Source organism: Dromaius novaehollandiae, chromosome 6 (genome assembly GCF_036370855.1).
Source record: "Dromaius novaehollandiae isolate bDroNov1 chromosome 6, bDroNov1.hap1, whole genome shotgun sequence".
Classification (NCBI taxonomy): Eukaryota; Metazoa; Chordata; class Aves; order Casuariiformes; family Dromaiidae; genus Dromaius; species Dromaius novaehollandiae.
Window position 1 is genome coordinate 29,716,271 of NC_088103.1, and position 14,434 is coordinate 29,730,704.

General features: G+C 37.3%; 1 protein-coding gene across 4 annotated transcripts in view; it reads right to left on the minus strand.

The window, feature by feature from the left end:
- Positions 1–14,434, minus strand: part of PLCE1 (phospholipase C epsilon 1) — a 169,640-nt gene that overhangs the window by 86,302 nt on the left and 68,904 nt on the right. For all 4 annotated transcript variants that reach the window (XM_064514040.1, XM_064514041.1, XM_064514038.1 and 1 more), the window contains exon 3: positions 12,643–12,931. In XM_064514040.1, the coding sequence (XP_064370110.1) occupies positions 12,643–12,931 (289 nt within the window). The remainder of the gene's footprint in view (positions 1–12,642; positions 12,932–14,434) is intronic.

A 14,434-nucleotide genomic window follows, 5' to 3' on the forward strand; every position in this document is an offset into this window, starting at 1 on the left:
CTTCAGATAAATCTTCTCTAAATCTAATAGTAACATATTAAAAGGCATTCCAAAATTTAATTAATTTCCAGATTAAGTTTCCTTTTTTCCCCAGTGAATAATGCTCTTGGAAGACACCACTTCTTGCTGTGGCAATATAAGAAGTCAAAAGATAGGTACTTTACTTCATACTATCACAGAGAAGAGGAACTGAAACAGTGATGTGGATAAGGGAGAGAAGAGAGGAGAGCTAACGAAACAGAATGAGATCTACCCTGTTCCTACGAGATCTAAACATTTGATTTCATAAAGAAAGCCGAAAATATGCACGTAACCTGTTGCTCCCGGTCCATGGGAAATAAAGTATAAAAGTATTTAAATTACTGTACCAGTGTACAAAGCCCTTAAAATTAATCACAATAAAACTTTGAAGGTACTTTCAGCCTCAGCTGTGTTCCCAGTTCTTTTGTTACTGTTCTGATACTTTGTAAGTAAATTATTTGCAATTTAGGGGGGGTTTGGGGGTTTGATAATCTCATTGACAATTTACTCATTTCAGAATTGTTAAAAGATGTGGCAACGCATTTTTATATATACAACTATTTTCAAAGAGAATACTTAGGTATTAGAAAAGTATGTCAATATAGAAGTCATTTAAATAAAAAACAAACTATACACTATCAAAACTTCTCATATCAGCTACTCCTCCAGGAAATGCATGCATAATTCTATCTGAATTCAGTACCAGAAACACCATAAAATCAGCCTATCTAAGCCAAGGTTTCAGCTGAATTTGTAATTTTAACATTTCTTAAATTAACTAATACCATTTTCCCCCAATTTCTCTTAATCCTGTTAGGTATCTTACATTGGTTATCACTGACTGAATAAAGGGATTAAAATCCTATTATTTTGTAATTAATACAGATATAATTGATGTCAGAGCTTTTCTTTGGCGCTTTAAATCACTGAAGTGAAAATAAAGGTGTAGGGATAAGGGTAAAGGGATACTTTCTTTTTGAAAGGTAAATGTTTTTCTTTATCTAATAGCCAGTTTAGGGAAATGTGAGGGTTAGCCTAAAACATAATAGAACATGATAATATAACATATGTATTTTCCATGCATAAGGAACACAAATGATATAGAGTAGAACATAATGAACATTGAATCACGTTATACATGTCAGATTAAATAATGTAAATACAGGTGTTTCTTTATGATTAGTTAGTTGCAAAGTATTTCCTTTACATGTCACTATGCACTCACATCATTCAAAAAGGAAAAAACATCAGCTGCCTTAAGCATCCACAAAACATCAACTCATTACAAATTATAAACATATACTGAAGATACACAAACAAGGGCTTTTGTAAGAACAAAAGCAGAGGTGGATTTACATGCAAAAATATGTTGCTAACTTGCAACACCTGAGTAAATTGCAAACTTAAAAAATGATCAGTTACCTTGTTCTAGTACTTTTCAAAGTTTTATTATATCTGGCATTTATATTTAGTCCAGCGTTTTTCACACGTCACTTATTTTTGCAGAACAAGAAGCAAAGTAATATCTCACAATATAATTTAAGTTGATGTTGAGAGAGTTGCAGTAAGAACCAAATAAATGCAAATTATATCTAAATTACTTATAAATATTTATATTATTTTCCATTTCAAATGGAAACACAAAACACACACTTAAGAGTGAGAGAGATCTTTACATTTCATATTGTTTATATTAAATCCCTACTTCATTTTCCACAGAGAAACAGTTTTAAGTGTCCTTAAAGCATTATTAAATGTATACATTATAGATCCAACATTAGAGTAAAAAAATCCCACCCAACCTACTTCTAACTCTGCAGATAAAACTACCACTTTAACTTTTTAAACATAGCAGGACCTTGTATTATAGGCAATAAAAATGCAAATCTTACCAGCAAAAGTGTCTTCCATTGAGTCTTAGATTCCCCCTAAAATGCCAGAAGAGCAGGTACTTCCAATATCACAAAAAGAGGGTGCACTGCACTTGCCCAAACTAACAGTCAGGCAACAGCTGCTCAGTTTAAAGCTACAAACTGTGGCAAAACGCATAGCTGACATGCCTTGTGTAAGCCCTGAGGAAGACTTGCATTTGGCTCGCTCACAGAAAGGTCAGGTTACCCACCTCCTCAGATAAAAGCTGAAACATCGGGACTCACGTGGAAGGAAGTTTAGAAATTAAGGACTAGCACAACATCCTGCTAGGACTAAAAGCATTTGATTTTGACAGCACAGTTATAAACAAAAGTCATTTTAATTCTGCTGGATTTTTGTCTTTAAATATCGTATATCAAGAAATAAGTTAGCCTACGACCAAGCTTTTGGGCAAGTTATATTTATATCAGTGTTGTTTAAACAGGCCAAAAGTAATAAACTGAGTTAGTTTTGTTTTAGGAAACTTTACTTGAAGCATTGCAAAAACTGCGGCATGGGTTTCTGTATCAGCAAATGCTCTACCTTTACAGCTATTATGTACTCTGCACTAGTTTCTCTAATAAAATGAAACAGCATTAGCTTTAATGGGACAAAGGGCTATGGCTTGGGCAACAATCCAGAAAAGTTCCTTTGAGAAGCAAAGAAGAAAACCTCCCCAAGGCTCCAAGAGTATGATTAAAAAGACAACATAGTCTTTCAGGCTGCATCTATGTTAGTAAACTACACAGACTCCAAAATTCTGCCTTGGTCCTCGCAGCAGTTCCTATCAGGCTCGGGCATTTTTATCACTCTCTTATTCTAACCTCAGCTTTGTCTACATACGGTTTACATCACTTTAACAAGCAGCAGGACTATATCAGTGGAAAATTAGTTATGAAATTTGCTAGAGTACACAAGGTTTAAAAAGAATACACTACCATGAGAAACCTTTCTCCATTTCCCCAGGAAGTGTGAGAGAGGGATCTGCGTAGAGCTGGAATGCAAGTAGTACACTTACAGTCACTTTGTTTACAGGCTGAATATATGTCTCGTCTGAAAAAACTCTACTGAAGGAACTCTCACGGAGCACAGACAACACACCCCTGCATTTTCTTCTCACTGACAACACTAGCATATTCTTAATTGGAAAAATGACAATCCAGTGGTTTTTCCAACTTCCAGTTGAAAAGTATTCCATTTAGATTTCTGAAGAACTCATATTATATATGACAATAAAAGAACCATCATGGAAATACAGTATAGAATGTTAAAATCAATTTTATTCATTAATTTTATTAATGCTATCTATAAAATACAAAATAAACCATTAGATTAGACATTCCTCATCATTATAGGGTCAATATTAAAGAATTTCACACAACTTATAAGAGCAAATATCTGAAAATCTAAAGAAAAAATTCTTTAGTTCTAATAAGAAAACTGTACAGCATATCTTAGAATTTAATCAAAAAATTTGTTGCTGATTTTAAATAACATAGCATAGTACTATACATGTGTTGATCTTCTAATTTGTTTCCTAGAAACAAAACTTCAAGGGAATCTTTAGAGATGACTCAATGGCTTGAGGTCCTCGGGGTTTTTTGCTTTTGATTGACATGCTAACATAAACATACCAAAGAAGTTCCATTCTACACTTTAAAAGTTCCCATGGACATTACTTTTACAAGGCCCACTCAAACAGATGTTCAGACTTTAAAAACAATAAAATGCAATTTAGAGATCAATGAGCTGCATTTAGAATTCCACTTCATTTTTTGTGAAGACTAATTACTCTTCTTCGCACATCTGTGAAATCTGATTTTGAAACTAACATTATGGTTTGCACAAATTTCTGATCTCTTAGACATCACCCACAGATATATTAGCATAACCTTCACTCCCTTCCTCAAAATAAAGCTCTAATAGCAGGGTCAGACTCATGGTGTGCATTTAAACTACTCTTTGCTGCTGGTGGAAACGGAACAGAATATACCAACAGAAAAAACGCTGGAAGCAGAGACAGCTACACAGATTAAAGGATCATCTGCTTATCAAACTGCCAAAAGATATTACTGGAACTAAAATCTACTATAAAATTATCACAAACTCAGTTCTGTTTCTTAACTGCTTAGCTATATATATTTGTTAAGATCTCTAGATTCATATAAACATGTACCTTCCTGTAGCATTTTACAGATGGCCTTTTGGGGGTTGTTTTTGGGGTTTTTTTTGGGGGGGGATGGGCTGCTACTTATTGCTTTTTTATTTGCTGCTTGAAATCTACCGCCTGGCTCAACTATGCATCTTTGCATCTCACAGTAGTATGTCACTGCAACCAGAAAGAAAACTATAAGGGCAGGATGAGCTGTGCTGGCAGAGCTTAATTGTTTGTGCCCACAATGTATTAAGCATGCTGAATTAAACAAAGTTTTTGCTAAATTAATGTTGGAAAGGGTCCAACTTCTCTTGCTCTTGCCATGACCCAACCTGGCCACATCTAGGGCCTGACAGACCTGACCAGTAGGTGATCGGTCTGTGAGACTGACTGCAGGTGACCTGTCAATCTGTCAGGTTATGAAGACAACCCTCGTAGCTGGCTTCTCTAACTCCTCCAAGTATCACCCGGCTACAGCTGCACTCCCAAATCCTTTTTGCTTTTGCCACCTCAGCCTTCACCTGGGCTTCCTGTCACTTCATTCCTAATTCACCAGATGACCTAAGCTTGTTCCTGGTCTTCCTGCTCTACATCCTGGAGCCAACCTGGTAGCATGAAACCCCTGGTTTCCTGACCCACACCCATGCCTTAGGCCACATTATCTACTTACTGTCTGGTCTCCTACATCTCCTGGATTTGATTTCCTCTCCTATAGCATGTCGCCTAACCCATCTTCTTGCCTTAGATTCTCAGCTTGAGACAAGTTTCTTCTTTTCAGGTTATGACCAGCTCATCCTGACAAGACAATACTTTGGCTCTGTCCCCCACTCTAGCTGGCTTAACTTTTGGGCCCAAACACATACACATCCTAGCTAAATTGCTATAGCCCTCCAAAATCTGTGCACGTAAAGCTTATATAGCCCACGACTCTGGTATATAGCTGTTAGACAACTGCCTCAGCTTCAGAAATCCTGGAAGCTCCCCAGTAGCAGTAAGCTTTGTGCAAGGAGTACAGGAAATAGTAGTGGGAAAAGCCATAGAGCCTTGGGTCCTGTTTGCTGCCCAATTTTTGCCCAGTGGCAAAGTCTGATTACAGAAAAAAAGTAATCTCTGAATTCTGAGGAATGAATGGGAGATTTTCCTAAAATCAATATATTCTCCCTGCATGTTCATGACAAATGAGTTTTCTTCTTCAAAAATTGTTGAATCTTCAAAAATGGTTGTTGTCTATCAGACAACTTCTGGCTGTCCTTTTTCTGGCAGATGAATGACAGTGATCAAGGATGTAGTCTAAAATATATCATTTAGGAAAGTAGCATCAGATTTAAATAGCTTTGAAAGATGCTAAACAAAAAATTCTGATATAAAATGTCTGTCGCGCACTTCATCCTCAGAGACTGCAGACACTTTTCACTTCACCCCACCTTCTTTTCTCAGATTACAAAGCTACAGAAGTTATCCTCTTAACAGGGGTGAGGGAGGAAGGGTGCAAGTTTTTTTTATTAACAATGACTTTGGATACAAGTATCAAATACATAGCACATTTTCACATGCCCTAGTTCTTTGCTTAAGATAAAAGAAAAAAATTTTTTCATTGTGTGTTAAAAAAATGTCAGTAACACATGAACTACAACAAGGACTGAATCCTCAAATACAATTCCAGTGAAAATTCTGGCTCGTTAACAACTGTGAACAAACTTCTCTAACAATCACTTTGTAAGCAGCAGAAAAGGCTGAGGATGTGGGATTTCCTTTCTATGGGAAGAAATTTGGTTTCAATCCTACTGAAACACATTCACAAAGTCTCTTACTAACCAGAAATTCTAAATTACATTACAGAGACAACATCTTCAGGACTGTTAAGCAAAAATTATGTTCTCTATAGTAAAAAAGATGCTGACAAGAATGTGAATTTCACCAACCAGCTGTGGGAACTCCAAGCATCTGTGGTTCCCAAGCACAGCCTGAGACTGGACTCTCAAACTCTTCCTAGACTACTAGGACCTGAGCTGCAGCTCCTCAGTCCGGAGCCTGAAAGCTCTGAGAGCAGGGCTTCCAAGCTTACTACTCCAGGCCCAAGAGGTGAATCTCCTATGGAGCAGGGCCTTCAAGGCTTTTTAAACTCCTATCTCCATGACAGGAGTCCAGCAGCTCTGCCACAGCTGTCAGTCCTAGATCCACTTAACCTGTAGTTCAGGCTTCTGAGGTTTGGTATATTTGAAAGCCTTTGCATGAACTGACAAAGAGTTGGGGCAAATCTGCCAGCAGGGCTACAAGGCCTTATGTTAGTCACTCAGAGCATTTAGGGTACTTAGCTATTGAACGAAACCTCGTAACAGTATTTCTAGGAGCTGGACTACTCCTGACTGTAGGGTTCATTGCTCTGGTCACCAAGTGAACTCTTAAAGGACTGAACATTAAGAACTTGCAACTTTCTTAGTACTAAGGAGGCATAAGTTGAGGGGACTATCCCAGAACTGGGGACTCTGTTTGCAGAATCCCTGCGTCCAGGCCAGATACCACATAAAATGCCTAACTATACAGCCTATAAAGGTTTTAAGAACTCTTCCTTTTGAATCATGAAAAAACACTCCCATTAAAGTAATGCGCTTCTCTTTAAATACATTATACAGGAGAGATTTTATTTGTTTCAAGAAATTGCAAACTTATTGGAGGAAAATCAGTGGAATATTATCTGCTTCAAAAGAGATCCTCCAAGCATAAAACCAACAGAGCTTAAGATCTTTTCAAGGCTGACTGACAAAGACCAGTTTTAATAAACTCACTTCCACTTCTGAAGCTTTAAGTGTTCAAAAATCATTCCAAGAGCACCACTGTAGATTAACACACATGAACATCATTCCTAGTTGCAACAAAAGAAGAAACAGTTAATTTCTTTATTCTAGATTTGGAACTATTTCTAAATTGTGTCCGCAGTTTCAGGTCTGTATTGAAACTTAACTTGTGTAAGCAAAGCTGAGGAATGGTTTTACCTGGTGGAAGATATACATCCACTTGACAGAGACATTGGTATCATGCTACGTGTCTTCAGCACAACTGGATTTACTGCAATGCAGTCTGTATGTGGCTGCACCTTCAGAAATCTTTAAGTGTGGAATTCAGTAGTCCACCCACTAAGATGTGTCCTGTATATCCCAGGTGCATTGGCTTTCTACTGGTTTCAGTTTGCACTTAAGTTACTGGTCAGAGCCATAACGTTCTAAATGGCTTGTGCTCTTTTTAACAGAAAAAAGTTGATTCTCCTTCATATTGGTGTCCTAGTGACCAGCACAGGTGCGCAAGCTAGAATTTTTTCACTGGTAAGAGAAAGGGAAGAGTTCAGACCACTTTCCATGCAAGCCTCTCACCTCCGAACAAAGCATCTATTCCTGGTCTGAATAGCACAGGTCCAGCCCATGTTGCATGTGCTACTCTGAGGGCTTCTGTGAACAGATGAGAGCGAAGAAGAGTTTTGTGCTCTGCTGGCTCTTTTAACTGTCTTGGTAAGGTACGGAGGGAAGTCATACGCTCTAGACACAAAACAGGTACACCTCTGTGTTTTTTCACAAATTTAGAAAATGTAAGTAAAAAGGCTGTCAGCAATTCTGAGTACCACAGAGTTTAAAAATGGCACTAAAAATGCAGTGCCCACAAAACCAAAAGGCACATGGAGAAGCAACCAGGTTCTGTACCTGCTGTCTAGCCGTATGCCCTGTAAACAGTGACATTTTACAGTTTACAGTCATACAGTGACAGTATGAATACACTGAACCCATATACGAACTTCTTAATAAAACACTACAAGATTAGCCAACTCGTTTATGATTATTATTTTTACAAGTAGAATAAAATCCTTCCTTTGAGGTTCAGATGGAAACTTTTTCTCATCAGAGAGCTATCATGATCACTAAACAAATTGCATAGGTGGATTACTCAAATTTTCCTTTCAGTACAGTCACACATTTGTTACTCTCTACTTCCTCCAGCATGTCATGTTTCTCTGACAGCACAAGAAAAGAGCTCCCAAAAAAACACAGTCTGTAGACAATATTCCCCAGCCCTGCAAAAAGAGTCTGTCCAAGCTGTTTCCTAGTTTGGAAGACAAAGAACTACACTGAATTAAAAAAAAAAAAAAAAAAGTCCAATACACTGAAACCAACAATTTGTTATGTTTACCTTCAAGATACCTCATTTAAACTAAATCTCCTTTCATATAAATTATTAAAATACCTTTCTCTTCAATATCATTTTTCACTGGTAATTTTAAACACATACACAACCCTCCTAGTCCCAAACCTTTTTACAAAATAAGTTCAGAATTACCCAGGCAATCCATATTTTTCAATCAAATAAAAACAGAATCCTCTTACACTTCAGAATATGTTTGCACAATGCCTGCACAAAGGTAATGATATGTTTAAATAAAATGTATGACAACGTATACAGGCATTACAAACATTTATCACCGCGTCTTTTAAACATAACAGAATTTTGGCTATGTTGTACATAAACATTTTGACAAAGTCCTATTAACTCAACAAACTGAAATGCATAATATCTATTCAAACAGCTACGGCTTTTTAGAAATCTTCAGCTCAGGACATGATTTGACAAAATGAAGCACTCAATGGCAATATTAGTTTAAGCTGACTTTGCCCCTTACTATTCCCCTCTTCCACAGAATCCTTTTACGCAAAAGAACCCAGGAGGAGAAGGAGAGCAAAGAACAGCTTACAGAGAAATTGCCACTTAACGTCAGTTGACAATATCAGATGTTTAAGCTTTTGCTCTAGTACAGAAGAATATTTGTCAGTGTCTGATACTGTATATAAAGTACAATATAGCAAATCTTCAATGGCATAAAGCGTTTGGCTTTTAAAATGGCTTTATGTAGTGTATCTTTACAAGGTAAAATACCTATTGAACTGGATCCACCACACAAATATTTTACTATAATTACTTAATTCATCACTTCTTTTAGCTTTTATTTACAATGTCTTTACGTATCAAAATTTAAATAGGATCTATAACACAAAGGAAGTGTGACTGCAAAGTTTTTTTCTGAGTGGCAGAATCGCAACTAGATAATTCAGCAGTTCCTTTATTTATTCCTATGTAAAATAGCAAATTACTTTTGAAGGCACTTTAAAATAAATGTATATAATCCTTTTCGTAACATATCCCAGTTCCATCTATGTCAATGTTATTGCTGTTTACATTTTCATTTGCTAGTGCTTCCTTTTATTTTATTCAAGTCATCAGTACAATACCCATTGAATTTGGGCATGCCTACTCTGTACAATGAACTATGGTGCAATGATGCTAAACTATCACTATCTCAGCTAGTGCCACAACCAGAAAGAGTCATATTTTGAAGATTATTAACTGGGGCTGCTTATATTGTTTTCAAACCAATCTCCAGAGGGGATTTCCCTGCCTCATGAGAACACTCCAGTTCAGGTCTGAATGAGTCAGCAACAGGTCAAGTGCTGTACAAATGAGACATGTCTATAATTTCTTTCTTTCATGCTCTCATCAGTACTCACCTGCACTGCTATCAGGGCCTTTATACTTGGGTCTCGAACTGCACTATAATGTCTTACTACACTGTAAATTCTTTCTCTAAGTACAATTTTAAATGAAGAATTGTAAGACTTATGTTCTAGTAAAACAACAATAAATGAACACATTAATTACGAAGACACGAAGGTCAATTACCTATGCTTAAAGTTTTTACTGGAGCAAGCCAACAAGCTGAAAGTCTGGCCTGTCCTTTCACTGCCTGCAAAAACCAGTAATGAGAAACTCTTGCTATTTTTGACCAGAACAATCATGGTAAAATCAGAGAGGGGTCTTCCCTCCTCTCTTCAACAGGCTGAGCAATATGAAGAAACCCAACCTAAAAAGACTCAAGGCTAAATTTCCTGTTGCTGATACTAATTCAGGCTAGCACACAACACTGAAATTACTACACTGGCACTCAAAACCTCTGACTGTCAAAGCAGACACTTGTTTTCATCTGCCGGATCTCTCTACAACATACAACACTTATGTATATAGCTATCTTGTCTGAGAAAAATTGGCAGAGTCTTGATGAAATGCACAATAGTTTGAACCATTTCTGGAGTGCTACAGTCCACCAACACTGATGGAAATATCACCTTCATTATTAACCCATGCTAGGATCAATATATTTCCTTTTCTACAACTCCAGACAAGTAAACTGGTCAAATGACACGCTATATCCTATGATAAATACTCCACTGCACTTGACAACAGAGTTGTTATCAATGTCAATTAAAAGTTCTCAGGTTTGGGTGAGAGTACATCATAACTGAAGTTAAATCCAAGAATAAGAGAGGATTCTGGACAGATGAAAATAACCCTTTTAGGAATCTGCATGGATAATGCAATTTTCTTACTTGAAAGGTACACAGCCATGAAAGATCAACGCGGCTCTGACTTCCGAATACTCTTGGATCCCTTACTGCAGGCTGATGTCTCAGCTAATAACATCTCCAACTAGCACTCTCCATAAGTGATTTTAGAGAGGAGTCTGTCTCATTCTGAGGAAAAATAACTGTTGCTGATACCTTTGTCATTTCTTGGCTACATTGTATCACCGTGACATACCTGAAATGAATCTTCCACATCCAGAAATCTACAGAACATCTCCTCATCAACAGAGACCGCTAGAGTAAATCATATCTTACCTCTGCTCTCTACACAGACTTCTCATGGAATTTCAAATCAAGTCCAAGATCTCGGTGGTTTTTTTCCAAGTACTCAATTGCTTGAGCTCAGAATATAACAAAGCAAGTGTACACTATATAATACAGGCTACTGCTGAGATCCCCAAACTAGTGCAAAGAGTGCTGGTACACAGTGCAAACACGTGCAGTTACTAGCTCAGGTTCTAAAAAAAGGTATGGCCATATATTAGCATGTCGGTGAGCCTGAGCTAATTACTTCTGCTGAGACTGAAAACTGCCAGGGTGACTAAGTTGCTTCCAGTTTCAGACCTCAGTCGGTTCTGCCTAGTTCTCAGATGAAAAGTTGGGCTTTTCGGTCCCCATGACACTCTGCCCTTGGAAGGCAGAGCCTTGTACTTAGGGGACAGAACATCCTTAGGGTCTCATCCAAGGCTGGGACATCAAATTCCCTGTGCTCTCTTCTCCCACTCTGTAGGCAGAAAGTCCACCACTCTGCACCACCAAGTTCAGGTCTTTAACCTTGCTCTCCATAGTTGCCACAGGAACACATATGCTTGTTTGTTTTTGTACAGCAATCATCTCCCCGTCCCCAGAACAAATAAAAAACAAACAAAAGGCAAAGAAAAAACAATAGGACACAGCACTGTACGTACCTCTGTCTCCCAGAGGATGTTCAAAACAGATACGTGAAGGTTAGTCATGCTGCTCAACATGCTACTGAAATTCACTCAGATGTTAGTTTGCCACCTGTACCTGCTGTTCTTATACCATTTTAGTGCCTTTCTCTGTAATTTGATCCACCTAAAGAGAGACTAATTAAAACCAGAAAAGGCCACTCATAGGGATGCAATTGCATATGACGTCTTGATCTGAGTACAAACTATACCATTAGTTGTCTGTAAAAAATAAGGTCAGTGTCTGCATTAAGAAACTACACTGAGAATTCTGTAATGATTTTGTCATATTCCTGTACAACTTTGGGGCAAGCTGCGATACCCATGCGCTTCAATTCTACAATTGTACAACAGAGATATTACTTCCTTTTGTTAATAGATAACATGGTCATAAACCCCAAATGGGTGATTATCTGGGGAAATATTATAGGCATTAATTTAAAATACATTTTTTCTTCTTTACAAAACCCTGTTTTCACACAATGAATTTATACCAATAATGCCTTTTTCTTGTTTAACTTCCAAAATTAACCAAACTAAACCACAGAACCGTATTCTTATTGCAGACTATGACTATGAACACGGAAAGTTAGAATGTAACAACCATTCTCCAATAGATATTTTCCATCTAGGCAATCCCTAAGGTATTTGAAGTGATCAGATATTAGAAAGATGACAGATCCAGGAGAAGACCAACAGGAAATAAGTAATGAATTGTACATACTTATCACACAGCGCTATGTAAATAACAATGACTACAATAATAATAAAGTATAGTGCCTACTCCTTTCTGAAATCCTGAACCAAGTCAGCTCATGAACAGGAGCTCTTGTATAAATATTTGACATATACAAAGAAACATCCTAACAACAATGGATTAGACATTAATTAGTGGATGCAGATAGGAATATTTCTACCAAAAAAAAAAAAAAAAGAAAATTTGTCTACTTCTGTAATAAGACTCTTAATTTTTAAAACAATTTTTACTTTAGTACAGCTAGTTATTATGAGACAGTGCATTGCAAAGAAAAATTCTGAGAACACAAATCATTTTTATCCGTTAATTTCACACAAGTACATAAAGTACAGAACATTATACAGTATTATGTTTTTTTCAATATTCCCTATACTTAAGGTGGACAGGGTTCAAAAATTAAATCTTTATTACCTTTAAGCATTGTTCTTCCAGTTGATCCTCCAAAGATACTTAGAAGACCACTTCTTGCTCCTAATGATGTCGTTGCTTCTAGTAAAGCACCAGTTACATAGTTAGAGAGTGCAGTCCTCTGTACAGTGGCACGATATTGACAGTAAGCACCTGTTACACATGGTTTTAAACAAAAACCAACGCCTTTGCCTATACAGTCTGCATCTAAAGTTGGGAGCTTTCTCAGAAGATGAGGAAAATATTCAAAAATATCTTCTGCTCCTTCTTCTTCTCTCACTGTACTGAAGATCTGCGAAGAACACAAAAACATAAAGGGTTAGTTCATTTGCTTAGGATAATACACTGAACGTCAAAACTAGCATGACTTGTTGTAAAGTCCAGCAGCCTCTGCAAGAAAGCACTGTGTTGGAACACTGCATTTATGTATTAAGCCTGAAAATCCTAAGAATCCAAAACTGATCTGTAAAGATTTTGGGAGCATGGGGCTCCCAAACTGGCTATTTAAATAAGATTGCATTCTAGCTTTAAAACTATAGTTAAAAGCATTCTAAAGGAAAACAGTTTTTTAAGGATCACCATAACATGAAGATGTGCCACACCAATAAATCTGATCAACATTTAAAATACAGAATATACATGAAATTATTTTTAAGACCATACAATATTTTGTATTCTCAGCAAAATCTTACAGATCTTAGTAGCAGAAACACATGTCCATTCAAGCACCATGCTTTTTCTTGCTGAGTGAGGAGGGTTTTTGCGAACAGAAATGGTTTTAATCACCGTGAACAACGTTTCAGAAGGTTCTGGTGTCACGTTCATTGCATTACTTCCAGCCTACGCACACGTCCTCTATCTAATATTGGTTTAATACTCCTTTTCCAATATTTGTACTCACACACTAATGAATTTCAGGCTGTGGCTTAGCAACTAAGTAATGTTTGCTTATTTAAAAGAGCCTAATGATCAAAGCAAGAATCTGGAAGAAATCTTTTCATGTATTATACAAGGAAAGACTTGATTCTTTGCATTCTTGCAGGCTGACTTACTGATTAACATTAATAATTTGTTTCAATGATCTGTATTCTGTAATTAAACAGCGTAAACTACTAACGGAAAAGGTGATTTTAACAGTCACCAGCATAGCTGCTGAGACAATTTTCACCAAGGTTGTCCCTGAAACGCTCAGTCATACATATAAGTGACATCCTATCAGTTAAATCAGTACTGTCACGTAACTCAACAAACCGATTTTACCTGAAATAGGTGTTTTAGAACTCAGAATTTATTCAATTTCACAAATAACAGATGTTAACGTAGGAAATAAAAATAGACAAATTTTGCTCTCACCAGTCCTTAGACGTGGGCAAGAAACAAGCTTTATGAAACAAGAAACAAGTTACTGTGATGAATGGCTTGCTTCTTGTCACTGTCCTTCCCCGCATATGAACAGAACACAGCCATCCCTTGACATGGCAGAAGGCGCATCCAGACACCGTCTGCACAGCCTGCGCGTGTCAAGGCACCTGCACTCTCACCGTAGGACAGGTACATGTCCAGCCACACAACCAAACAGGCCAGCAGCTCCCCATCACATGGCTCTGCACTTCTGCCATATGATTTGCATTGACCCTCTTGTGAAACTGAGGAGGGTTCAAATGTGCTGCTCCCACAAGGTGTCTGGCCCGCTGTAAACAGGAGCTGCGAACATGATGTCATCCTTTCACTCAGGTAAGGACACCGAAAATAGTGGAAGCAACTGCTCAAAATTTTGCAAATTCTAATTAATATT